The 25,185-nt window shown below is 35.6% G+C and overlaps 1 protein-coding gene across 1 annotated transcript in view; it reads left to right on the forward strand.

Moving 5' to 3' along the window:
• The window catches only part of SECISBP2L (SECIS binding protein 2 like), a 61,558-nt gene that overhangs the window by 10,635 nt on the left and 25,738 nt on the right, over positions 1-25,185 (forward strand). Inside the window, exons 4-15 of the mRNA XM_024116178.3 lie at positions 857-992; positions 5,716-5,945; positions 6,240-6,264; positions 6,605-6,720; positions 12,231-12,365; positions 14,040-14,120; positions 14,662-14,829; positions 14,975-15,116; positions 18,462-18,631; positions 19,399-19,531; positions 21,317-21,479; positions 23,574-23,794. Coding sequence (XP_023971946.1) covers positions 857-992; positions 5,716-5,945; positions 6,240-6,264; positions 6,605-6,720; positions 12,231-12,365; positions 14,040-14,120; positions 14,662-14,829; positions 14,975-15,116; positions 18,462-18,631; positions 19,399-19,531; positions 21,317-21,479; positions 23,574-23,794 — 1,720 coding nt within the window. The remainder of the gene's footprint in view (positions 1-856; positions 993-5,715; positions 5,946-6,239; positions 6,265-6,604; positions 6,721-12,230; positions 12,366-14,039; positions 14,121-14,661; positions 14,830-14,974; positions 15,117-18,461; positions 18,632-19,398; positions 19,532-21,316; positions 21,480-23,573; positions 23,795-25,185) is intronic.

The raw sequence follows: 25,185 nt of genomic DNA on the forward strand, positions 1-25,185 counted from the left end.
CTAATAGAAGGCAGAGGGATTAGATGCCTTTTACGACTGTTATTGTCAAGGAGTTGATGCTTTCCTAGATTCCATTAGCCTAGCCTCTTCGGTGAAAAGTCTTTGCTATCTTCTGGCTACTTTTTACAGATTAAAATACAAACAAGCAGCAGAAGTTGCTTTGAAAAGCATTTTAGTCTTTGTTCATGGAAGCATCCTGGATCAAGGGAAATCCTTTTGGGACCTCTGAGAATGAAAAGAAGACAATAGTATATAACTTTCAGAGTTTGAAGTAACATATGATTTCTCAGAGTGCATTTCCAGCACTTGAATCTAAGAAGTTAAATTTGGAGTTCTATTGTATAAATTGCTATTAAGTGATGAATACCCATATTTTTAAAAATAAAGGAAAGGATCAGCTTTTTAATATTTTCTTTTTAAACTCTAAAGCAGAAATTTCTTTTGTAATTCATTGCTAAAATTTCGCTTTTGGATAAGTTACCATCCTTTTTATTACCCTTTTAAATAAAAATTTGCAACCCCTAATTTGACATGATTATACTCTTATTGTTTATTAGGTATTGATTGAGAAAACTAAAAATGTAAATGACAATTAAAATGAATTTATATTTTATTATAGTAGTATTAATGGTTATTTGAAAATAGTATATAAATGTGTGTATAATACATTATTTACTCTGTTATCATTGGCTGCAGATAATTTCATGAAATCCTAACACAGTAACCCTGTTTCCTTATGGGTTGGGAGTCACTAATTTGTAGCCTACATTTAAGTATCTTATAAAAGATGTGTATTTTATAATGTTTAGTACATTGAATAAGGTCTTAATTTTTTTTTTTTTTTTACTTCAATCAGCAACAGCTTTTACAACAGCACATAAAAAGCAAAAGGCCACTGGTGAAAAATGTAGCTACTCAGAAAGAGACAAATGCAGCAGGTCCTGATAACCGATCAAAAATTGTGCTACTGGTAGATGCTTCACAGCAAACTGGTAAGGCAAGATTTCTTACATATATACATTATAGGTTTTTAAAAAATATATTTTATTGAGGGAATTCCCTGGTGGTCCAGTGGTTAGGGTTCCACACTTCCACTTCAGGGGGCACGGGTTTGATCCCTGGTTGGGGATCCCACATGCTACATGGCAAGGCCAAAAAAAAAAAAAATTTATTTTATTGACGTATAGTTGATTTACAATGTTGTGTTAATTTCTGCTGTACAGCAAAGTGATTCAGTTATATATACATATACATCCTTTTTTGTTTTCTTTTCCATTATGGTTTATCACAGGATACTGAATATAGTTTCTTGTGCTGTACAGTAGCACCTTGTTGTTTATCCATCCTATATATAATAGCTTGCATCTGCTAATCCCAAACTCCCCATCCATCCCTCCTGCATCCCCCTTTCCCCTTGGCAACCACAAGTCTGTTCTCTATGTCTGTATACATCACTGATTTTCATCTGTTGTCATGCATTGACTTTATAATTGTGGACTCTACCACTTTTTTTTTTTGTATTTCGGCCATGCTGCAAAGCAAGCAGGATGGTTCCCCCAACCAGGGATCGAACCCGGGCCTCCACAGTGAAAGCTCCAAATCCTAACCAGTAGGCCACCAGGGAACTCCATGGACTCTACCACTTTTTAGGATTCTAGGCTTTCATCCATTTATCCTGCCACTTTGTGAAATTCTCTAGGAAGTATAAAACAGTCCATGTCCTTAATGTTCTTTCAACTTGCATGCTGGCTTGTTATGTACAGTTTTGGGCAGGATTTGATGTTTCCTTATCCCCTTATAATAGTGGAGCAGTTCAGAAATCAGAGATGAAATTTTGCAGACATTGTAGAAATTTGAGGGACTCATTTTGGTGGAAATCAGAATTGTACATGTTTTATAACTAGATTAAAATCCTTTTTAAAGCATCCTAACATCCTATAATATCTTTATAGAAGAAGTTACCAAGTTTTCTGCACCGTATTTTAGTGTAGATCTGAACCAGATGTATGAGTGATACCTATATCCTCAAATAAGTAAAAATTTTGGACTAGCTGGATATCATTTTGTCAGAAGTGTTTTAGAGGACTGTATAAGCATTAAATTACAAAGCTTTATCCTGGTAATAAATAAGAATTAATAAATAGCCTTAAAATATTCTTGCTATTTTCCAGTTTATATTGTGAAATTTCATTTTGTATCTCTGGTCTCAGCCTAATAGCTATAGAGAAGATGGCTGTCTTCTACTCTACACCCATTGTGATTAAAGAAATTATTATTAATGATCCAAGGCTAGGAAGTAGATCTGTTCAAAGGCATATTGCTTTTACCCCCTATAGTTTTCACAAAAATGCTGTCTGGCTTAAAATGAATTAGGTGGCACATACATTCTTTCATTTGGACTGTACCTTTTCTGTTGGACGTCTATTCAGTTTCCTTTTACAATTGCTTAGGTCTGTTAGGAGCAAGAAAGGATTTGGGAATCAGTTAAAAAACAATCTTGCTGATAGTGCAGTCATTGTGTGATATGTAGGGCATAAAGCGATGAGATTAACAGACTGACAAATGGTTGGAGTGGCTGTGGAAAAGAGTCACAAGGTAATATATGACAAAATTTTCTATGTTTTGGTTGTTCCTAGACATAGTGACCCATTTCTATATGCTTTGAACCCTGGAACTGCTTTAAAAATTTATCCTAACATCTTTGGTTTGCTCATTAAGTGTCCACAAAGACAGCCTTCTGAAGCACAAGAATTAGAAAGTGAAAAGATGAAGATATAATTTGAGTAGAAGATTATACCTTCTATCAGTATTCTTGTTCTTAAGTTGGTTTTTAAGTTATCAGGATTAATTGGTATCAACTATAGGTAGAATGAAAATTTTAAAGGAATTTGTAACAAATTTTTACTCTTGAACACAAGCTTGTATTATTTAAGAGTTTAGTAACATGGCTAGATATAAGATAATATACAAAAGTTAATTGCATTTCAGTGTGCTGCCAACAAACAAAATTTAAGAAAAGATATTATTTACAATAGCAACAAAAATACAGTTTCTGGCATAAACCTGACAAAAGATAATAAGACATTGATGCAGAAAACTGTAACTTTATTGTAGGACATTTAAAAAAATAAATAGCATGCTCATTCAGGACGATTTGATGTTGCAAATGGCATTTTCCCCTAAGTTAGTCTATATATTCAATGCAGTTCTAATCAAAATTCCTATGGTGGGCTTCCCTGCTGGTGCAGTGGTTAAGAATCCGCCTGCCAATGCAGGGGACACAGGTTTGAGCCCTGGTCCAGGAAGATCCCACATGCCATGGAGCAACTAAGCCTGTGTGCCACAACTACTGAGCCTGCACTCTAGAGCCTGCGAGCCGCAACTACAGAGCCCTCGCGCCACAACTACTGAAGCCCGCGTGCCTAGGGCCCATGCTCCGCAATGAGGGAAGTCATCGCTGTGAGAAGCCCGTGCAGTACAACGAAGAGTAGCCCCTGCTCACCACAACTAGAGAAAGCCTGTGCACAGCAACGAAGACCCAACGCAGCCAAAAATAAAATAAATAAATTTATAAAAAAAAAATTCCAATGGGGATTTTTTTGGAACTTGACAAACTAATTCTAAAATAAAGGAGCATTGGTCTGAAATAAAGGAGCACTAATTCTAAAATAAAGGAGCACTGGCCAAGACATCCCTGGAAAATAACTTTTCCTCTAGATATCAAGACCTATTAAGCCATTTTATTTTTTATAGGCTTATACAAAAATATAGTATATAAAATTCAGTATGTGAAAATCAAACAGAGAGCCCAGAAACAGACTCATATGTGTGGAAACACATATAAGGAAAATGGCAAAGATAGCATCACAGACCCCTAACATATACATCATGCAAATCTATTCCAGATGGATTAAGGGCTTAAATGGGAAAACCACATGTAGTAGAAAATATAGGCAGAGAACTATGACTGCACGGAGAGAACTATTTCTAAAATTAAGAATTTCTGTTTATCAAGCGTGAGTGAAAGAACAAGGCACAAATCTTGGAAAAGATTTTTACCATGCATGTAACTGACAAAGGATTAGTGTGAGGACATATAAAGAATTCATAGGAATCAATAAGAAAATGATCCCACCTTGTGCTCAGGGCCCCTGGAATGCAGTGCTGCCAAGGGGCTGAAACAGTTTGGCAGAACTATAGGAATATTTGGACCCAGTTGTCCTACTCAGGTGAATGTATCCAAATGGAATCTCCCCCTAGAAAGAAAAGGAACTGTTTGATTAAAGGTGAGTACACTGCAGCAGCACCAAAAAAAAAAAAAACTGAAAACTTCTCAATGTCCAGTAATGGGCAACAAGTCAAAAGAAGTCTCCAGGACATCCACTCAGTGGAATAATATGGGGCCTTCATATATTATAATTAATGAAGAACATATACATAAGATTAAACAGTGCAACTCAAAAATTATATTGATTCTGTATAAAAATTATATATGGAAAAAATTGTGTATGTGAAAAAAGGCTTGTGGAAAAAGGAATATTTGTGATAGGTTTGGAGATTGTAAGAGGTTTTTTAGTGTCTCGTAATTACGTTTTGTGAAATACGAAAATGAGAAACAGGCAGCTTAGTAGAAAAATAGGCAGAAGTCAAACAATCCAAAAGTAAAATTAACAAGTATTTTACAGAAAGGAGAACGTGAGTGGCTAAAACCATGAGAAAAGATTCTCAATCTCGTTATTAAGCAGAAAAATGCAAATTAAAACCCACAATGAGCCATCTTTTTATACCCAACAATTGGCAGAAATTATAGCCTAGAGGACAGTGTCAAGTATTTGGTGAATATGTGCATCAGTGGGGATATTTATATCCTGCCGTTAGAGTGTAAACTGTTTTAACCACCTTCGAAAATGATTTGGCATTACCAAGCAAAGTTGAATATTATGTGTATCCCCTAAGGCCTAGCAGTAATTATCTTAGAGAAACTTCATGTGCACACACACACATTTATATGTCTATGTAAGAATGTTTACAGCAGTATTGTTGTTAATAGCAAAACCCCAAAACAACCCAGGTGTCCCATCCGTGGTACAAAGGATAAATGCATTTTGGTATATTCATACACAGACATTCTAGATTCCAGTGACCTTAATGAATTACAGCCACATGCATCAGAATCTCAAAACCAATCACTGTTTGGGGGAGGAGGTAGCAGCAGGGGGAAGCAAGTCACAGAAGAATATGGACAGTATGATTTCATTTTAGTAAAGCTAAAACTGCAAAAGTACATGATTTATGTTTTTGGAATACAAAAATCCTTGGTAAATCTAGTTTAAAAAGTGAAGGAATGGTAAACACAATTCAGGATAGTGGCGACCTCTGAGGGAGAAAGAGAATGCAGTGGTGGAGGAGGCATGCAGTGGACTTCAAAGGATTGGTGATGTTCTCTTCCTTAAAATGGGTAATGGTGGTTTGTTTTAATTATTCTGTAATATTATACAAATATTTTAGTTATACAAATATTCTCTTTTCATACTAAACACATTTTATAAACCAACTTCTCAGGAACAGCTTACCTTTTGATGATCTTTTCAAAAGTTTTCACCTGTTTTCTTTATTTACAAAGTCAGGTATCTTTGTTTTCTTACAATTTTAATGATAACAAGAATTGATCAACTTGTCCTCAAAAAGAGTTGTCACACTTTCCTTGCCTTACAGATTTCCCATCAGACATCGCTAACAAATCTCTCTCAGAGAGCTCTGCCACGATGCTCTGGAAGGCCAAAGGCAGGAGGAGAAGAGCATCCCACCCTACTGCTGAATCCTCTAGTGAGCAGGGGGCTAGTGAAGCTGACATTGACAGTGATAGTGGCTACTGCAGTCCCAAACACAGCAACAGCCAACCTGCAGCTGGGGCTCTGAGAAATCCTGATTCTAGCACCATCAGTGTATGTGGCATTACTTTGATTTCCTTATCAGTCATCTGTGTCAGTATTATCTTTGTGTTCTCTGCTAAAGCTGAAGTATCTATTTTCATGAACAATTCCTATAATAATAGGATGGTTAAAAATGTATTTTGTATGTTTTATTATTAATATAAGAATACTCATTTATGGAGAAGTATTTTTTCTAAGATTATAATAATCATGCTTCACACTAGATGGAATTGTGAAATGTTTTGCAAGGTATATGGTGTTTACTCTTAAGCGGAAAATAATTGTCTTTTTTGTTTCTATTTTTAGCATGTGGAATCATCTATATGTGCAGGTACTTACTTTCTGCATAGTGTTTTTGCTATACTTTCTTCTTTGTCCATGTCACAGCTTTGTTTTTAAGCATGAAGCTTGCTTATGCTGCAAAAAAATTAGAAATCTTCCAAGGAAATGCAAGTTAATTTGAAAGTATAATTTTGTTGATGAAATTGAGAAAATTCCAGCTAGAGGTATTCTGTAAGATGACAACTTGTATTACTAAGAACTGGAATACCACTTAAAGTTTATGGAAAATTTTTCAGTATTACATTTATAGTGACTGAGTTTTAGTACGTGAAGTTAGGGGGCCCTTTAGGTTTTGACCTCTTTATATTTTAAAATCTCATTTATTACAGGTGGTGTAAATTGGTCCAATGTAACTTGCCAGGCAACTCAGAAAAAACCTTGGATGGAAAAAAATCAGACATTTTCTAGAGGTGGAAGGCAGGCTGAACAAAGAAATAATTCACAGGTAATTTGGATTAGGTTGGAGAAATTTGAGTAGTGTGAGATGCATTATTATAAATGGTATAGTGGTTTTGAAGGGCAGTGTCCTTAATTTTTGGTGATACATATTGTGTTGTTTAAAATAACGTGATATCTGTAACTTTTAAATGACTTAGCCAATAAAATTATTATTTAAATAATGAAACAAAATGGCAAGATGTTGAATGTAGGTGGGATGTATATTGTACCATTTTCTACTTTTCTATATTTAAGAAATATATTTGTATATTTTATAATTTTAAAAAAGAATACTCTACTGTCTTGCTTCATCTTCTGTGACGTTTCTTATCCATATAAAACAATTTACAGCATTTTAATACATTAAATATTGATTCTTTGAACTTCAGGGCTGCAGCCTTGTCCACGTGTCTTTAGTTGACTATAAACACCACAAGCCATACTTGGTGCTTGTTTGCAGTACCATAGTGATGGCTGCCTTTGCCATAATGTGGCCAGACGGGGCAGCTTTCTGGTCTCGGGGAGCAAGATCTAGCTGCAGTACAGCAGAGCGAGTTATATTCTGCTACGAACTTCCAATAATTGTCTTCCTGCGTTGGTTGTCTGTGAAATCAGGGAGGTGTTGATTGGTCAGTATTTTTCCTTTTTAATTTTTAGATAGAGTTCCTGGATTCCTTAAATCTAGTTAAGGAATTAAAGTTACCATATGAATAGATCTGGATGAACTGAAGTAAGAGTAAGTTACTAATGGATTGAGTAAACCGAATACTTGCCAGTGTGCCTTTGCTTCCCTGAAATGAAGTACTTCAGATGTACCCTAATGTTAATTAGGCTGTCGGGAAAGCAAGTAGAATAATGCCCTCTTCCCTATGGTTATTGCAAAATTGAGTCATTGTTGTTTGTGGCAGGCTTGTGAGGCAGTCTAGCTTTATTTGATTAAAAACAAAAGAGCTAAAACAAATTTTGTTTATATAGATTAGATAAACAAAATCTACGGAATGTTTGGTTAAGGACTGAAATTTTATGTTGAAATCGTAACTGCTAGACCTGCCAAGTTTGCAGTCTCATTATTGGTACTTTTGGTATTGGTAGCCCACTAGAGAGGAAATAATACTGATACAGAAAAACATTTTATCTCTGCCTCAAAACTGATGTGGAATGGTGAAAAAACACAAAACTTTCAATTATAGAAACGCATAAACGTTTGTTTATTTTGTCTCCCTTCATTCCAAAAGAACTGGAGCCAGATGTTGAACAATGTGTGTGTTTTCTTTTCTACTTCTGAGGCTTTGTTATACTTAAGTGTGTAGCTTGATTTTTGATATGCAGAATCTTTTTTTTCTTTTAAGGCAAAATATTTTCCCCCTTTGCAATTTCTGATTGTTTTTAGGCTTAAAAAGTCTTTTAGAAGTCTAGTAAATATTCACTTGTATTTTCTGCTTCTTTTTTACAGGGTAATGTTTTCAAAACTTTTTTATCTGAGGTTTTTTTTTTGATGCATGGTACAACATAATGAGATCGATTTTCACAGTAGTTAACCAGTTGTCTTAACATTGTAATCCATTATTTTTTTCTGATTTGTGCTGCCCTTTTAGTCATTTGCTAATTTCTTATGTCTTGGGTCCTGTTTCTGGGCTTTTTTGTTCCATTTATCAGATTTTTGCACCTGTACCATGCTGTTTTAACTACTGTACAATGCAGTGATTTTTAATGTTTTTACCAGTGTTTCAACATTTGAAACAGATTTTTTCTGTACTGTGATGTAGCCTTAATTGTAAATGAGGGACAGAATGTAAAAACTTAAGTTTTTAAAAATGGCTTTATTTTGTGAATAGGTTGAAAAATAAAATATATGAAAAAGGTTATACAATGAACAATCTCATTTTTACCCTGTCTCCACTTGTCTTCTCTTCCCTATATCTGTGTATTTTCCCAGAGTTTTTTTTTTTAACAACTCCTAATGTTGTATGGATATATCCTTGTTAATTTCTGAAGTCCTGTCGTTGGACACTTGAATTATTTGTAAACTACTGCTGTTAATAGACGTGCTGCAGTATTAATTAGAAATCTGTGTATATAGCAGTAGAATAAATTCTTAGATAAGGTATTGCTGAGTGAAAAGATAAAGTCATTTCTGTTATTTGGTAAATAACACCAGATTGTACCATTTTGCATCCTCAACGATAATGTGGAGAGTGCTTATTTCCAAGTAGCCTCAGTAATCATGTGTTTTCAAGATTTTGGATTTGTGCCAGTGCAGAAGAAATAGTGTATTAAAGTAGTTGAGTATCTTTCCATATGTTTAAGGGTCGTTTGTACTTTTCTGTGAACTCGTCATATTCTTTGACCATTTTTTGTATCTCGATCTATTTCTCTGTTTTTGTACATTAAAAAAATTTTTTTAATTTAGAAATTTTTATTTTTATTTTTCTTGGGCCGTGTGCCTTGCGGGAGCCTCGTTCCCCGACCAGGAATTGAAGACAAGCCCCCTGCAGTGGAAGTGTGGAGTCCTAACCACTGGGCCGCCAGAGAATTCCCTGTTTTTGTACATTTTTAAATCAATTTGATCAAGCTCTTATCAAATTTTTTTAATTTCTGGGAGCCAGTAGTCTGTAATATGAGTTGCAAACATTTTGCTAGATTTTCATTTTTATTTTTGACTTTGCTTATTATTATTGCCATATACAAGTTTGTTTTAAATAGCATTAAGAAGTTTATTTTTATAAAGGAATTTGCCTGTTTTCCTCCAATGTGTTTATGCTCTTGTGTTTTTTTACATTTAAATCTTTATTCCATTTAGAGTTTGTCTTGGTGGATGTTGTGAGATATGGGTCCTATTTTGTATTTTTCAAGTGGCTACCTAAATCTCCCAGCACCATCTGTTGACAAGTCCATTACTTCACCTATTTGAGATAACCACCAACCATCCCACCTTTATCACCTATTAAATTTCCATATATGTTGAAATCTGTTTCCAGGTTTTCTGTTTTGTTCCATTGGTTTTTAAACTAATCTATCAACTTAGGGAGAATGGATTGCCTTTTTGGTATGGCATCTTTCTAGAAAAAAAATGTCTTCCTATTTTTTTTTTTTCTTTAATTTTTTGGCCGTGCCGTGCAGCATGCAGGATCTTAGTTCCCTGACCAGAGATCGAACCCAGGCCCCTTGCATTGGAAGTGAGGAGTCTTAACCACTGAACCGCCAGGAAAGTCCCCTGTCTTCTTATTTTTGAGTTACCTTTTTGTGTTCTTCAGAAGTATAATTTTCTGAAAATAAATTTGTAATATTCCTCATTTGTCAGTTCCTAGTATTTTTCTTTTTTGTTATGTAAATGGAATATAAACACCTGAATCTTTAGATACTGATTTTGTGCTAGTCATTTAAGAATCTTAATATGTAGTTGTAGCTGTAGTTTCTGCTTTGTTCTGTATGCCCACTTTCTAGCAACAAAACTTTTTTTCTTAGAAGAATTTTTTTAAAAGGGGGGGTTATTAGTTCATTCCAGGAGGTAATTGAAATACTTGCATATTTGGTCCTCATGAACTTTGTTGGGACCATTAGCTTGGGGATTTTAACTTAATCCTGGAACTTTATGTCTCCAAGTACAGGAATCAAGTTGCATTTATATTTTTAAAAAATTGTTTTTATGTTTGTAACAACATTAATGCATATATACTAAGCCTGGTTTACAACAGGGCTTACATTTTGATATAATTGTAATGCTGTTTGGAGGGCAGGTTTACATTTACTTGTTTGTGATAGTGACTACAAAGAAATGAAGAGTTGTACTCAAGAATTATTCTCTTGCTTCTATTCATCCCAATATTGGGGCTTGATTATTAGTTTTCATTTAAGTGTTAATAATTTATGTGAATTCAGTTGTTTCTTTAGTACCTAGACATTGTAAATTGCATTTGTTTTAGCATCTTTGTGTGAGCTGCTTTTTATGAGCCAATTTAAAAAATATTTTATTATGAAAATTTTTAAACAGACCTTCAAGTTGAAGTAATTTTATAGAGACCATTCATATAGCTACTAGCTTGATGCTATCGAATATTTTACAGAAATTTGTTTCATCACATATGTATTCCTCTGTCTGTCTCTCTATCCATGTTCATGAGTTTATTTTAAAATGAGGTAATTATTTAAAACCAAGGAGCTGTTGGGTACCTGGCAAATTATCAAGTTTCTTAACAGATGCTTATAGGTTATAGGAAGTAGCCCCATTGTGCATATTCTAAGGAAGATTACATTTACTCTATGACTATCCTCTGGCCTATAGTTCTGCCATACAGCCTACTTCCCAAGAGAGTATAAAAATTCTGTTTCTTAAAAAGAAAAAAAAAAATTCTGTTTCTTATCAGCAAGTCTTTTTAGACCAGTTGCTTAGCATGGGAATTGCTAGGTGCTTCTAGGTCTTTGTGTGCATATTTTTGATTTAATAATCCAAAGGCCATACAACAGCACCTTCAGTCCAGGTCTGCTTCAAGTTCTGTATATTGTTAGAATTCTTGGGTAACTGGTAAAGAGGATCATACTTTTAACATCTTCTCTAGGTGTCGTGGTTCAGAGGCATTTCATCTAAGTTGCATTAGATACTTAAGAGAGGGAACTTGATTATCTTAAGATCCTTAAAGTGCTTAATGTGTTTTTTTCTTGCTTTTATGACAGTTGAACATTTTGCAAATGGATCAATAGGATAATAATTTATGTGATTGAATGACAGTTTTATTTTTTTAAATCTGTTTTCTTATAAACAAGATTTAAAATTTTTAATATTTCCTAGGAATTAAAAAACAATAAAACTACAGATATTAAAAGACCTGTGATAGTTTTATAAAAAGGTAATACTTAGTTTCTCCCAATGGTAATAACATCTTGCAAAACTATAGTGCAGTATCATGGCCCTGATATTGACATCAATATAGTCGATTCAGAACAGATCCATTACTGCAAGGATCCCTCATGTTGCCCTTTTATAGCCAAACTCCCTTCCCTTCCCTACCAGCCTCTCCTTAACCCCTAGAATCCACTAATCTGTTCCCGCTTTTTATGGTTTTGTCATTTCAAGAATGTTGTATAAATTAACTCATACAGTCTTTTTAGGATTGGCTTTTTTCACTTGCATCGTTTTCTAGAGATTCATACAGATTATTGGGTATATCAGTAGTTTGTTCCTTTTTGTGACTGACTGCTGTTTTATAGGATGCATATACCACAGTGAGTTTACTCTCCCAGTGAAGGACATCTGGGTTGTTTCCAGTTTTTGGCATTACAAATAAAGTTGATAAAAGCGTTCATGCACAAGGGAAAAGAGTAACATGCACTAATTATCACATTTTTGTAATTTCATTATAATGACCTTATTTGTCAAAAGTTTTAACCTTTTGTAAGAAGTTACGCACTTTATGAAAATTCATTGTGCTGTATACTTTGGGGTACATTTCTGTATGTTATACTTCAATAAAACATTTTACTTAAAAGTAATATATTTTCCCCCCTCTGGGGTTTACTTAGGTTGGATTCAGATGCCGAGGACATAGTACTTCCTCAGAAAGAAGACAGAATTTGCAAAAGAGACAAGATAATAAGCAGTTAAACCCCAGTCAATGTCATAGAGGCGACCCAAATTCCGAGTCTTTATATTTTGAGGTATTTTTTCAAACTGTATATTGTTATAGCAAACGTTGCCATTAAGAAATTAATTTTTCTTACTTTATGATAAGTACTTTTTATGTCTTAACATGTGACTGCAAGTAGATTGTAAGTTACTTAGATGTATTTGTGTTGTCATTTTTGTCTTGGTTGTATATAGTTAGTCTAACATTAACTTTATTAATGTTTATTTTTATAAATTTTTGTCATGAGTATTCATTTTGAGGTAACATATGGAGGTAGAACTTAATTTTATGTGGACTTCACCTAGTTTGAAACTTTCTTCCTAACTTTTATTATCTTTGTTGAATCTATTAAGTTTTTCAAATTTGAATAGTTCAATCCAGTCAGTTTGTGCTGCTAGCCAGGGGAGTCTTGAAGAAGGAAGATAAAAGGCTATTTTACTTTCTCTAATAGGCAGACAGTTTATATTCTAATTGTAATGTTTCTATTATTTATTTATCTAACTGGTGCTCATTGGAGGCCTGTTGTATGTTTAAAATAAGGTGCTCTGCATGATACATTAAGGTGAGTAAACACACTACCCTTAGGGAGGTTGCCGTGTAATAGAGGAATGTAGACATGTACACACCTGATATTTCTTGGGTGTGGTTGAAGTTGAAAGGAGAAATAAGTCCCTTTGGGTTTGAGGCAAGATAGGGATAACATTTGGAATAGGTTTTAAAGAATGAGTAGAATTTGATTGTGTCAAGATGGTGAACAACATCCCAGGTAACTCATTTTTGTTATATAGTTTCTATAAAATGAGTTAATAGATGGAGTTTAAATATGCTTGAAGCCAGAGGCTTCAGATGAATAATGTTAGATAAGCTTAGTAATTGACCTGAAGGACTTGAGGGTACAGCTCAAGTAGTGTATCAAGAACAGTACATATGGCAGATTTTTTATTTGCACTTAATCATATGATTGGTTCCATACTTATATTTAGTTAAAAATAATATAAATTTCAGTGTAAAGGAGGATATTGGTTAAGAAATTACTTTGAATAGGGAATTTATTTTTATTTTTTAACTTTTAATTTTATTGACTGGTGTATGTAGTAATGCGACAGGGAATATATTAATGAAATTCATATTAAGCCCATTTGTTTAAAATCTTTTCAAAATTATGTGACATGTGATAAAATCCTTTTTTACTTTCTTTTATTTACTTACCCACCTTAGGGTAGAATTATTAATAAAAATGGAATAGTAGATGCAGAAATCCAAAGGATGGACACGTGTGGATGTATCCCCATCCTTGAATAATTAAATTAGCTATGTTTTAGCATGTGAGAAATGAGATTTCGTTTTTAAGACTGACTTTAAATAGTTTAATATTGAGTTAAAAAATTAGTTCCCAGGGGCTTCCCTGGTGGCGCAGTGGTTGCGCGTCCGCCTGCCGATGCAGGGGAACCAGGTTCGCGCCCCGGTCTGGGAGGATCCCACGTGCCACGGAGCGGCTGGGCCCGTGAGCCATGGCCGCTGGGCCTGCGCGTCTGGAGCCTGTGCTCCGCAACGGGAGAGGCCACAACAGAGGGAGGCCCGCATACCACACACACAAAAAAAATTAGTTCCCTGTCATTTCATTACTCTTAAGCATTATAAATGTTGTTCTTAAGAGTTTATTGCTTTGAACTCTGTTTTTACTTAAAATGTGGAACTATTTCAGGATGAAGATGGATTTCGAGAACTAAATGAGAATGGAAGTGCTAAAGATGAGAATATTCAACAGAAACTTTCTTCAAAAGTAGTAAGTGACTCTTTTAAAAAAGATAAGCAAAGTATTTGAACATCTTTTGAGCTATGGCAATGTTGAAAAGAAATATTACAGCTAAGTATAAAGACTTAGGGCAGCATGGTATAGAAGAAGCACTGTATTTAGTACTGATCTTTAGTATTTGTTTTCAGCATAGCCAGAACAGAGACACTGTCCTTTGAAATCCATAGTTCCATTACAGACAAGGAAATACCATTAATTAAATGACATCATAAAACATATAGTCCATGCTAAAATTTCCCCAGTTGTTGCAAAAATTTGCCTTGGAGTTATTTTGTTTTCAGTCCAGGATCCAGACAGTTATCACCTATTGCATTTTCCTGTTTTGTCTCTATTATTTTCCAGTCTCCCAGTCTAGAATGATCCCACCATCTCACTCTGTTCTTTATGTAATTGAATCTTTTGAAGAGTCTAGTCCAGTTATACTGTAGAATATCTCACATTCTAGACTGTCTTTCCTTATGATTAGACTTTTATGGAGTCACTAACAAATGTTTTTCTCTGGTTGTCACAGTTGGATGATTTACCTGAGAACTCACCAATCAATATAGTTCAGACACCAATTCCCATTACAACCTCAGTTCCTAAACGTGCAAAAAGTCAAAAGAAGAAAGCTTTAGCAGCAGCCCTTGCCACAGCTCAAGAATATTCAGAAATAAGTATGGAGCAAAAAAAACTACAGGTATGTATTCATTTTTATGAACAAATATGATAGTTTATTTGGTAGGTGTTGGGGGATGGATGGAAGAGTGACAAATATAATTATCTTAAATTGTCACATTTTCATACTAAAATGAAAAATAAATGTTTTCATGTTTACCTTGCAGGAAGCTTTGTCAAAGGCAGCTGGGAAAAAGAATAAAACACCTGTACAACTAGATTTGGGGGACATGTTGGCAGCTCTGGAAAAACAACAACAAGCCATGAAGGCGCGGCAAATTACTAATACCAGACCTCTGTCATATACAGGTGATATCATTAATCCTAGCAATTTGCTATTTGGCTTTGGTAATGTATTTTGGAAATTGTTAATCTAAATTATATATACCTACAAAAATCCAGAGTCTGATTACTCAGCAGCTTCTCTCCTGCCACCCTAGTAGCCCTCATCAAACTACAGTGTAGTAGCCTCCTGACTATTACCTACTTTTCATTCCCCCTAACCCCCAGTCTATCTTGAAAGGAGTGCACTTTTTCAAATATAAGTTCAAAATCCTCTAGTAGCTCGTCATCTCACTTGGAGCGAAGCCAGGGTCCTAAGTCATATCTTAGCTGATCCTGTTACCTTTTTGCCCTCATCACCATTCTCCCCGGCACTCACTGCTCTAGCCACATTAGCCCCCTTGCTGTTCCACAGACACATCCAACATGCTCCAAGCTCAGTGTCCTTGTGCTTGCTCTTTCCTTTACCTGGAACTCTCTTCCCTCAGGCATCAGTATAGTTTGTTCCATCAGGTCCTCCAGGTCTCTGTTCAAATGTCGGTTGGTATATGTTATGAACCAACCAAATTTTTCTCTTCTTCAAAGATATCAATAAGAATCACAAGTAATTTGGCTCTGTAACTGTTAAATTATCCAATTTAAAACCAAATGGGAAACATAGGAGTTTTAATCAAATTTTGTGTGTATGTGAGAGAGAGAGAGAGAGGGAGACAGGGAGGGAGAGAGAGGGAGAGAAGTGAGGGGAGGGAGGGTGAGGAGGGGAGGGAGGGAGAGAGGAAATGAGCTGGCTTTCTGCTGAAACAGTAATTTATATTTTAACAAACCTCCTCAGAGTTACAGCTCAGCACCTTTGACATGCTCCCTCATTTCTTTTCATAGTCATTGTATTTAGAGGATGAGGAATAAGATAAAGGAAAGGGAAAGGCACCAACAAAAAGCACTGATGTTGAGAGGAAGAATGGAATTTTCTGTTTCCTCTGTTCCTATGTAAAGGGTCTACTGTTTTTAAACAAAAATATGAGTAACAGTTTATAACTTTAATCATGTGTGTAAAATGTTTAAACCTATAGATAGTTACCGTCCGGTATGAACCTTAGCTTTGAGTAACTCTTAGTAAAAATAATATTGAGTGCATACTAAGCTTTAGAGTTGCATGCTGTTGAGATGAGGAAAGTGGCAGTAACATCTCACTAAGAGTAAAGGACTCTAGGGAATGGAACTGAGAGTTAGCAGTGTTCCAGAGGCAGTGTGGTCTAGTGGCTGCATGCAGGGGCTTTGGAGTTGAGCTGCGTCTTGAATCCTGTTCTTCCATGTTTTTCCTTGGCGAGTTATTTGATCTTCCTGTGCTTCAGTTTCCTTACATTAAAATGGAGATAATACAGTACCTGCTTCTGGATTGTTTTGAGGATTGAATGAGATGATACATGTAAAGTGCTTAGAAGAGCGTCTGGGTTATAATCATTCAATAAAGTTTAGCTAGTTATTTTGGGAAAGAGATTGTTAGCCTGTGATAACTTCAAGTGGCTTATTATTACGACTTTGATTTGTTTAGCACATTAATATATACAAATGTAAGTATCTACCTGCAAAGTGTGGTGTCAAGAACTGTGGAATTACAGATATGATTAAGATATACCTGTGGTCAAGGAGTTTATAATCTAGTCTGAGAGAAGGACGTACCCGCATAACTAATAAAAAGCAGTGCCTTAGGAAAGATACCAGCAAAGTTTTATGAACTTATAGAAGGAAGAGTGATTTATGTCATTTTTGGTTATTGTCGGGGGATGTATGTTACAAATGCCTTCATATATGATAGCATTTGGACTGGGCTTTAAAGGGGGAGTAAGATTCTTGACAGATAGAAGTGAGATTAACTTCTAATCTATCACCAGTGTTTAAATTGGGAAGTGTTGATTACAAAGAAATCAGCTTTCTTGGGAAGTCCAAAAGAAGGATGGGACTATGGCAGAGATGTAAAAGGATTTTAAGGAATTAATAGGGTTTTTTAATTGATGGAATGTGGAAACAGGTCAAAGATGACTCCAAACTCTCTGACTTGGAGGACTGTGGTGGGGGTTAGGTATATGATGATACCAAACAGGATAAGGATCACAGAAGAAGAATTTTCTTGGGAAGAACAGACTCTGGCCCTGTTGTATTTGAAATGCTGGTTAGGGAGATCCTGGTGGTTCCTATTTAACTTATAGTTAGGTATGTGCAGTTCAGGTAAGAAGTCAGTGAATTTCAAATAGAGATGATTGTTGTAGCTGTGGAAATATATAAGATTGTCAGGGGAAAGAAAAATTAGGAGAAAGATGTTCAGGGGTAAAGCCTTGTAGAATGCTCAGAGTTAAAAGACAGAAGGAATAAGAACCAGAAAAACAGGTTTGAGAAAGAGTGAGAAAAATAGAACGTAATGTCACAAAAGGTGAGGATAGAATTTTGAGGAAGAGGATGTGGTCTTTGGTAACAAATGCTGAAAAAAACTAGAATAGAACAAAGAATCAGAGTTAGATTTGGCAGTTGCAAGGATTTATGTGATCTTGGCAATAGCAGTTTCAAGAGAGTGGGTAGGGCGGAGGCCAGATTATAATGATTTGGGAAGTAATGAGGAAGGAAAGGGAAGTGATGGTATCTTAGAAGCCAGTCAAGGGAGAGGTTTTGTTAGTTTGCCTGTTTTTTCTTCCTTTTATATAGAGGAGATTTTTAACTTCTTTTGGGGAGTTAGGGAAAAGAGTCAGGGGTCAAGTCAAGGAGGAACTTGAAAGGTGCAAGGGGAAAGTAATAGAGCAAAATCCTTGAGGAATTAATCCTGAGATGGGATTATGAGAAGAGGTGGTTGTTAAGTCTTCGGTGGGAGTAAGGATGCCTCTCAGGCGGCTTAGAAGTTTATACTGGAAAGCATCTTCTCAGGGAAGTAGCAGGAAAGCTTTTCTGCTAGAGTGAGAGAATTGAGATTAGAGGCTAGGTCTGCTGAAGGATGGGTGGTATCCACGGGAGAATGAGGGTAACAATCAATCAGGCATAAAAGAATTGCTGAATAGTACTGAGAGTGCAGCTCAGAGGGGAAAATCATCATTCTTTACTGACGGGCCGAAATGAGGAGAGGAGTGATAGACTACTTATCTTATGTAAGGGTCATTTTAAAATTCATTAGGAATAAGGAGAGGTACAGAGTTTTGAAATTTCAGAGGTAGAATGGTTCTTGGAGCTGTATCTGAGGGATACTGCATGGCCATATACTGCTCCTGCTATTATGATGTCTGTTTTCCACAAGAAGAGGATGTTGTTCTTAAAGGTTTATTATTAGAAATTTTGAAAATATGTGGAGTTGGCCATAATAGTAAAACTAATGATCTTGTTTGTTTTTAGTGGTCACTGCAGCTTCTTTTCACACTAAAGACTCTACTAACAGAAAACCCTTAACCAAAGGTCAGCCCTGTTTGACATCCTTTAATTCTTTGGACATTACTTCCTCTAAAGCAAAAAAAGGAAAAGAAAAGGAAATTGCAAAACTAAAACGGCCCACAGCACTTAAAAAGGTAAAACAAAACCTGGGGATATTTATTTTACAGTATAAAAAAGGGTTTAAATCGTTTTGCAAAAAGTAGTTGTGGCGTTTTGGCTAACTGATTATTGTGAAAAGTTCTTAGACATGCATCTTTATGATGACTAGTTAATTTGAGGTTGGGGATCTCAGCATCATGACTATCTTTCTGTGTTGACCAAGGCCCTGGGGAATGAGTTCTGTCTATAAGTTTAAAAAAAAAAGTTAAACATTTAGGTATACAAAAACTTTAGACCCTAGGTATCAGAAGCCTGGGATTCTAGTAATAACTTCAGTACTTATTGTGTAGTTTCAGCAAACCTTTCTTATCCTCATCTTCTTTATAAGTTGGGTATAATATTTGCTGTGTTTAACCCAGTATTGTTATTAGGAGGAGCGAATGAGATGATCTATGACCAAATAAATCTAACGTAACTGTGTGACCTGGTTTCCAAAGGTTTTATTTTATCCATTTTGGGGGAAACCCTAGTTTGTCTACTAGGATTTAAAGAATGAAGCAGATGTGGTTTGATAGCTGTAGTATTATATTGCCTTCCTTTATTTTGGATATAGTACTTCCTTCAACTACAGTGCCCAAAATTACATTTATCTTTTTGCCAGTCAGTTTCTACATAGCCAACCAAAATCCTTACATCCATTTTTTAAGTGAACACTACTATTCCTATGTAACAGTGACCATTTTAATCATTCAGTCCATACTTAAAGAGTAATTAGTAATTAAAGACTGGTAATGACTTTTAGGTTATTTTGAAAGAAAGAGAGGAAAAGAAGGGCCGTTTAACTGTGGACCACAATCTTTTGGGATCTGAGGAACCAATAGAAATGCACTTAGATTTTATTGATGATTTGCCGCAGGAGATTGTTTCCCAAGAAGGTAAGATCACCTCTTTCCCCCTTCTTCTTATAAAATGGTCCGAAGTATTTAGATAACAACACATCACTAGTTATTCTCCTAAATATGCTCCATATTTTATCTAAATTTTTTAATTTTTGAGAGTGGTTTCTTTTGAAGATGCTTCTGTAGGGAGATATTTAAAGGGAGAGGAGGCAGGTGTTACATAGTAGGTCTATGGCATTTTTGAAGCTTAAATCCTGAATTTGTTGTAAACCCTCATAATTATGATCTTACTAATGCATCCTCTGTAACTGTCACAGTTCCTTTCATCTTGCCTTCTTTTATATCTAGAACACAATTGACTTTCTTTGCAGGACTACAGTTGACCCTTGAACATCGCAGGTTTGAACTGCACAGGTCCACTTGTACACAGATATTTTTCAATAGTAAATACTGCAGTACTACTCAGCTATGATTGGTAGAATCCACAGATGGTGGAGGAACTATGATACAGAGGGCGGACTATAAATTGTATGAGGTTTAAATCCCCATGTTGTACAAGGGTCACCTGTATATTTTATTGAATTGCTTTTGTTGATTTTCTTCCTTGCTTTTGTGGAAATAATACATATGCCACAATGAGTAGAGAATTGCAAAGCTTGTCGTAGTGCCGAGTCCAGTTGGTCATTAAGATTCAGTCCCATACAGTGGGTAGCCAGCACATGATTCCATCTGGGACCTCAGCAAAACTGCAGATGCCTTCTAAAATTTATACTACTGTGGAAGAAAGATTTTAAGAGAAACCTGACTAGGTCCCTATTTCTACTGGTATTTATTCTTCAACTTTTGGCAAAACATTTAAATCTGATTTACACATAGATTTAGTAGCGGTGTTCCCTTGTGTTTAGGAAAATAAGTTTAATTCTTCTAAGAATTGTTCCAATATGTTTGGTTAGGGTTTCCCTTTACCCTCAATTAAGTATCATTGCCTTTGTATTTAGGTGTATCTGTTTATGCATTCCTTCAACAAGTGTGTGTTGAACATCCATCATATGTACTTTAGTAAGTGGGGTAGGGATGGGAAGGTCAGGAAATGTCATAAAGATATATAGTGGACTGGTCCTGTTACAAAAAGCTTACAATCCAGTAGAGAGATAAGATATATGTGTAACTTTGCAGATTAATGGACTGGACAAATACTAACTCATTTCCTGAGTTTTAGAGCTGTTTAGAAAAGAAGCAGTAACTAAAGGTGGCAGTTGAGTCAAGAGGTGGCATCTGCAAACGTGGCTGCCTGAGCACAGGAGCAAAGACCAAATGAAAGAGAAACTGGTGTGGTGCCTGGAGAATTGGGAAGTGGTGTGGAGAGAATGAGTGAGGTAGAATTCATCATTGCCAGCAGCAATGGGAATTTTTAGACAGTTAAAAAAATTATTTCTAAGAAATAGGTGGAAAAATAGAGATGAAGGAGATGGGTAATATGATCTGGAAAGAGTGCAGAAGCGGATACGTCTTTTGTTCTTCAATTTAGATCCCCTGGGAATACATGTTTTAGATAACTTGGCCTTCTTGCATCTCTTCTGTGGAGACTTGTAGGCTATGCTTGATGTTTTTCAGAGTATATTTTAAGACCTAATAGGAAAATTTGATTTTTGTAATATGTGAGAAATGTTTGTGATATGAACAATACCCAACTTGGTAGCTTCTGGAGAATTTGGAAGTGATAACAAAAGATAACTGCAATTCTAAATTATGTTGATCAGTATAGAGCTTTTCAGCATTCAGAATTTCTAAATTCTTTCCCCTCACCCCACGTCTCCACAGATGCTGGACTGAGCATGCCCAGTGATGCATCCCTCTCTCCAGCAAGTCAGAACTCTCCGTACTGTATGACACCTGTGTCACAAGGCTCTCCGGCTAGTTCTGGGATAGGCAGTCCAATGGCATCTTCGACAATAACCAAAATCCACAGCAAAAGATTTAGAGAGTAAGTTTTAGTCTCATTATTGAGGTTGAATAGTTTAGGTATCTTGACTGTAGTTCTGAATATAATATTGTCATTCTTTCTTGGTGGGTTGAACAGATAGAATATCAAAGATCTTTGAGTTCTCTCAGATTTTGTTTAACAACGGGTTTTATTATGTGGAAAGTATTTGCCTTCCGTCAGCTGTCAGTGTTCATGTAAAAGTGATTTGACAGTAAATACATTCTTTTTATATCAGCTAGTGTTTATACCCATGAAATTTGGCCTCTTACAGCTTATGTATTATATAAAATGTCATACTGTGACATTTTTCCTCTCCAAATGCTTTTGCTTTTTTGTTTATATTATTGGCCCTTCAAAAAAAACCTCTCTAACCAATTAATAACAAGTTTCTAAGATCCTACTACATGTAGTGAACCTGTTACATAAACCTATTTGTTTTTAAGCATATATTTCTAAGTTTGAAAATGCCCATCTGTGAATAACCTTGAACTGACAGTTATTGCTGTGAAGGATTTTAGAATGTAAACATTTGTGTAGATAAATTAATTTTACCTTTGAAATTAAGTTTACCTATGAAAGAATCTGAGGGTGAAAGTAAAATGTGTGTGAATCCAAGCCACATTGGTTTGTTCTGTTCCTTTATATTATTGGAAGCAAATACTTATCGCCTAGATTTGGGAAGTTAATTAAATATCACGATGTGTGACAAAGGAAATACTTGGAGAATAAAATCTTACATATGTGTGAAATAAACAGCTTGGAAGAAAAACAGAGTGAAGAAAATTGCATTTTTGATGCTTTATTCTTCAATTGCATTCTTTTTTTTGTTTTGTGTTTTTTTTTTTGTTTGTTTGTGTTTGTTTTTGCGTTACGCGGGCCTCTCACTGTTGTGGCCTCTCCCGTTGTGGAGCACAGGCTCCGGATGCACAGGCTCAGCGGCCATGGCTCGTGGGCCTAGCTGCTCCGCGGCATGTGGGATCTTCCTGGACCGGGGCACGAACCTGTGTCCCCTGCATCGGCAGGCGGACTCTCAACCGCTGCGCCACCAGGGAAGCCCCCTTCAATTGCATTCTTTAATTTTGTACACTTTATGATAACCTTTCCTCAGTCTGTCCAATTATATCTTCTGAAGTAATGTCATACTTGCATTTATTTAAACACTTTTCACATAAACATTAAAAAAATTTCCAAAGCAGAACGTTTTTTTTCACTAAAGAAAGGCAGGTCTAGATTTTCCCAGCATATAATGTATAAGTAATTTAGAAGTGGTAATTTGCTGGCCCGGCATTCCTAGATTAGAAATTTTACCAATTTTCCTTGTTAAGGACCTGCTTATGGTAGAGATAGATTATGGATGAAAACTAGCAAAGTAGAATATGTAAGGAGTTTACTTAAACTAGAATGACTTCCTTATCCTTGAAATTAAGTACTGTAGTGGCCTCACACTACTTGCTTTCTGTTTTTTGCATTATAGCCATATATGATCTCACAAAGAGCCTCATTCAGTTGCTTTGCCTGATATAAAGCCATGTGACTTTTACCTCAAGACCTCTTTGGTTTTGGCTTCAATTTAACTACTGAATTCATCCTCTGTAACCATAGATTTTCAGAGGTAGAGGGACCATTGAGGCTGTCATCCGTAACTCCTTATTTTTATGGTTGAGGAAGCCAGTGCCGGAGACTGTGATTTATCCAAGCATGGAGGATGAATGGTTGGTATTAGGGCATTCAGTTAGCTTTTATGAAATTAATTTGTTTCTTATTAGAAGCATCTTTAGTATTCATTGGAATGAAGTAACTTTATACATTATCTCCTTACCAAAAACATACCTGTTTATGTAATAGCAGGCTAACATTTGATTTATATGCTTAGGAATTTAATAATTGGGTGTTTGATTAGTACTTCCCCAAGGTTAATCTATCCTTTGCATAAAAGCCGATCTGTTGTAATTCAGGAAAACTCTTCTGTTTTTCTAATTGACTGAAGGATTTAAGAGATTTTTGAAGACTTGATTTTTTAATGAAAACCTGTTACTGGATGTATTTTTTTCCTAAAATAATTTTATAATTACCTACTTTTGGTTTCCTTTACAGGTACTGTAATCAGGTTCTTTGTAAAGAGATTGATGAATGTGTGACTCTTCTTCTTCAAGAGCTTGTCAGCTTCCAGGAACGCATCTACCAAAAGGATCCTGTAAGAGCAAAAGCAAGGAGACGGCTGGTCATGGGTCTGAGAGAGGTTACGAAACATATGAAGTTAAACAAGATCAAATGTGTTATAATTTCTCCAAATTGTGAAAAAATCCAGTCCAAAGGTATGAACATTTTACTTTTGAAGTGTTTTGATATTTATGTAGTGTAATTGTAGAATATGCAGTGAATTTTAAAGTGGAAGCCATATGTGTTCTTTAGCAGAGTTTAGGTATAAAACATAATATTGAACATGAAGAAAGAAAATGAAATGTTTCCGCACCGGAGGTAGAGTAATAAAATTGAGATCAAATTGTAAAGAAAATCCCCATTTATGAACACTAGTGATGGATTTAGTTGGGGCCAACCAAAGGTCCCCTGTGTTGTGATCAGAGTGGGAACTACTAAGCAGGTATTTCTTTACCTCTGCAAATATATTCTACTTTATTTTTTTTTAACATATTTATTGGAGTATAATTGCTTTACAATGATGTGTTAGTTTCTGCTTTATAACAAAGTGAATCAGCTGTACATATACATATATCCCCATATCTCCCTCCCACCCCTCTAGGTGGTCAAAAAGCACTGAGCTGATCTCCCTGTGCTATGTGGCTGCTTCCCACTAGCTATCTGTTTTACCTTTGGTAGTATATATAAGTCCATGCCACTCTCTCACTTCGTCCTAGCTTACCCTTCCCCATGCCCGTGTCCTCAAGTCCATTCTCTACATCTGCGTCTTTATTCCTCTCCTGCCCCTATGTTCTTCATAACAATTTTTTGGGTTTTTTTGGTTTTGTTTTTAGATTCCATATATATATGTGTTAGCATATGGTATTTGTTTTTCGCTTTCTGACTTACTTTACTTTGTATGACAGACTCTAGGTCCATCCACCTCACTACATATAACTCAATTTTGTTCTTTTTATGGCTGAGTAATATTCCATTGTATATATGTGCCACATCTACTTTATCCATTCATCTGTCGATGGACTGTTTATAGTTTCCTTTGCTGTGCAAAAGCTTTTAAGTTTCATTAGGTCCCATTTGTTTATTTTTGTTTTTATTTCCATTACTCTAGATGGTGGGTCAAAAAGAATCTTACTGTGTTTTATATCATGTATATGCCCAGTAGTGGGATTGCTGGGTCATATGGTAGTTCTATTTTTAGTTTTTAAAGGAACCTCCATACTGTTCTGCATAGTGGCCCTGTCAGTTTACATTCCCACCAACAGTGCAAGAGGGTTCCCTTTTCTCCACACCCTCTCCAGCATTTATTGTTTATAGATTTTTTGATGATGGCTGTTCTGACTGGTATGAGGTGATACCTCATTGTAGTTTTGACTTGCAATTCTCTAATGATTAGTGATGTTGAGCATCCTTTCATGTGTTTGTTGGCAATCTCTATATCTTTGGAGAAATGTCTGTTTAGGTCTTATGCCCATTATTGCATTGGGTTGTTTGTTTTTTTGGTATTGAGCTGCATGAGCTGCTTGTAAATTTTGGAGATTAATCCTTT

The sequence above is a fragment of the Physeter macrocephalus genome, chromosome 11 (assembly GCF_002837175.3).
Source record: "Physeter macrocephalus isolate SW-GA chromosome 11, ASM283717v5, whole genome shotgun sequence".
In the NCBI taxonomy this organism is placed as follows: domain Eukaryota; kingdom Metazoa; phylum Chordata; class Mammalia; order Artiodactyla; family Physeteridae; genus Physeter; species Physeter macrocephalus.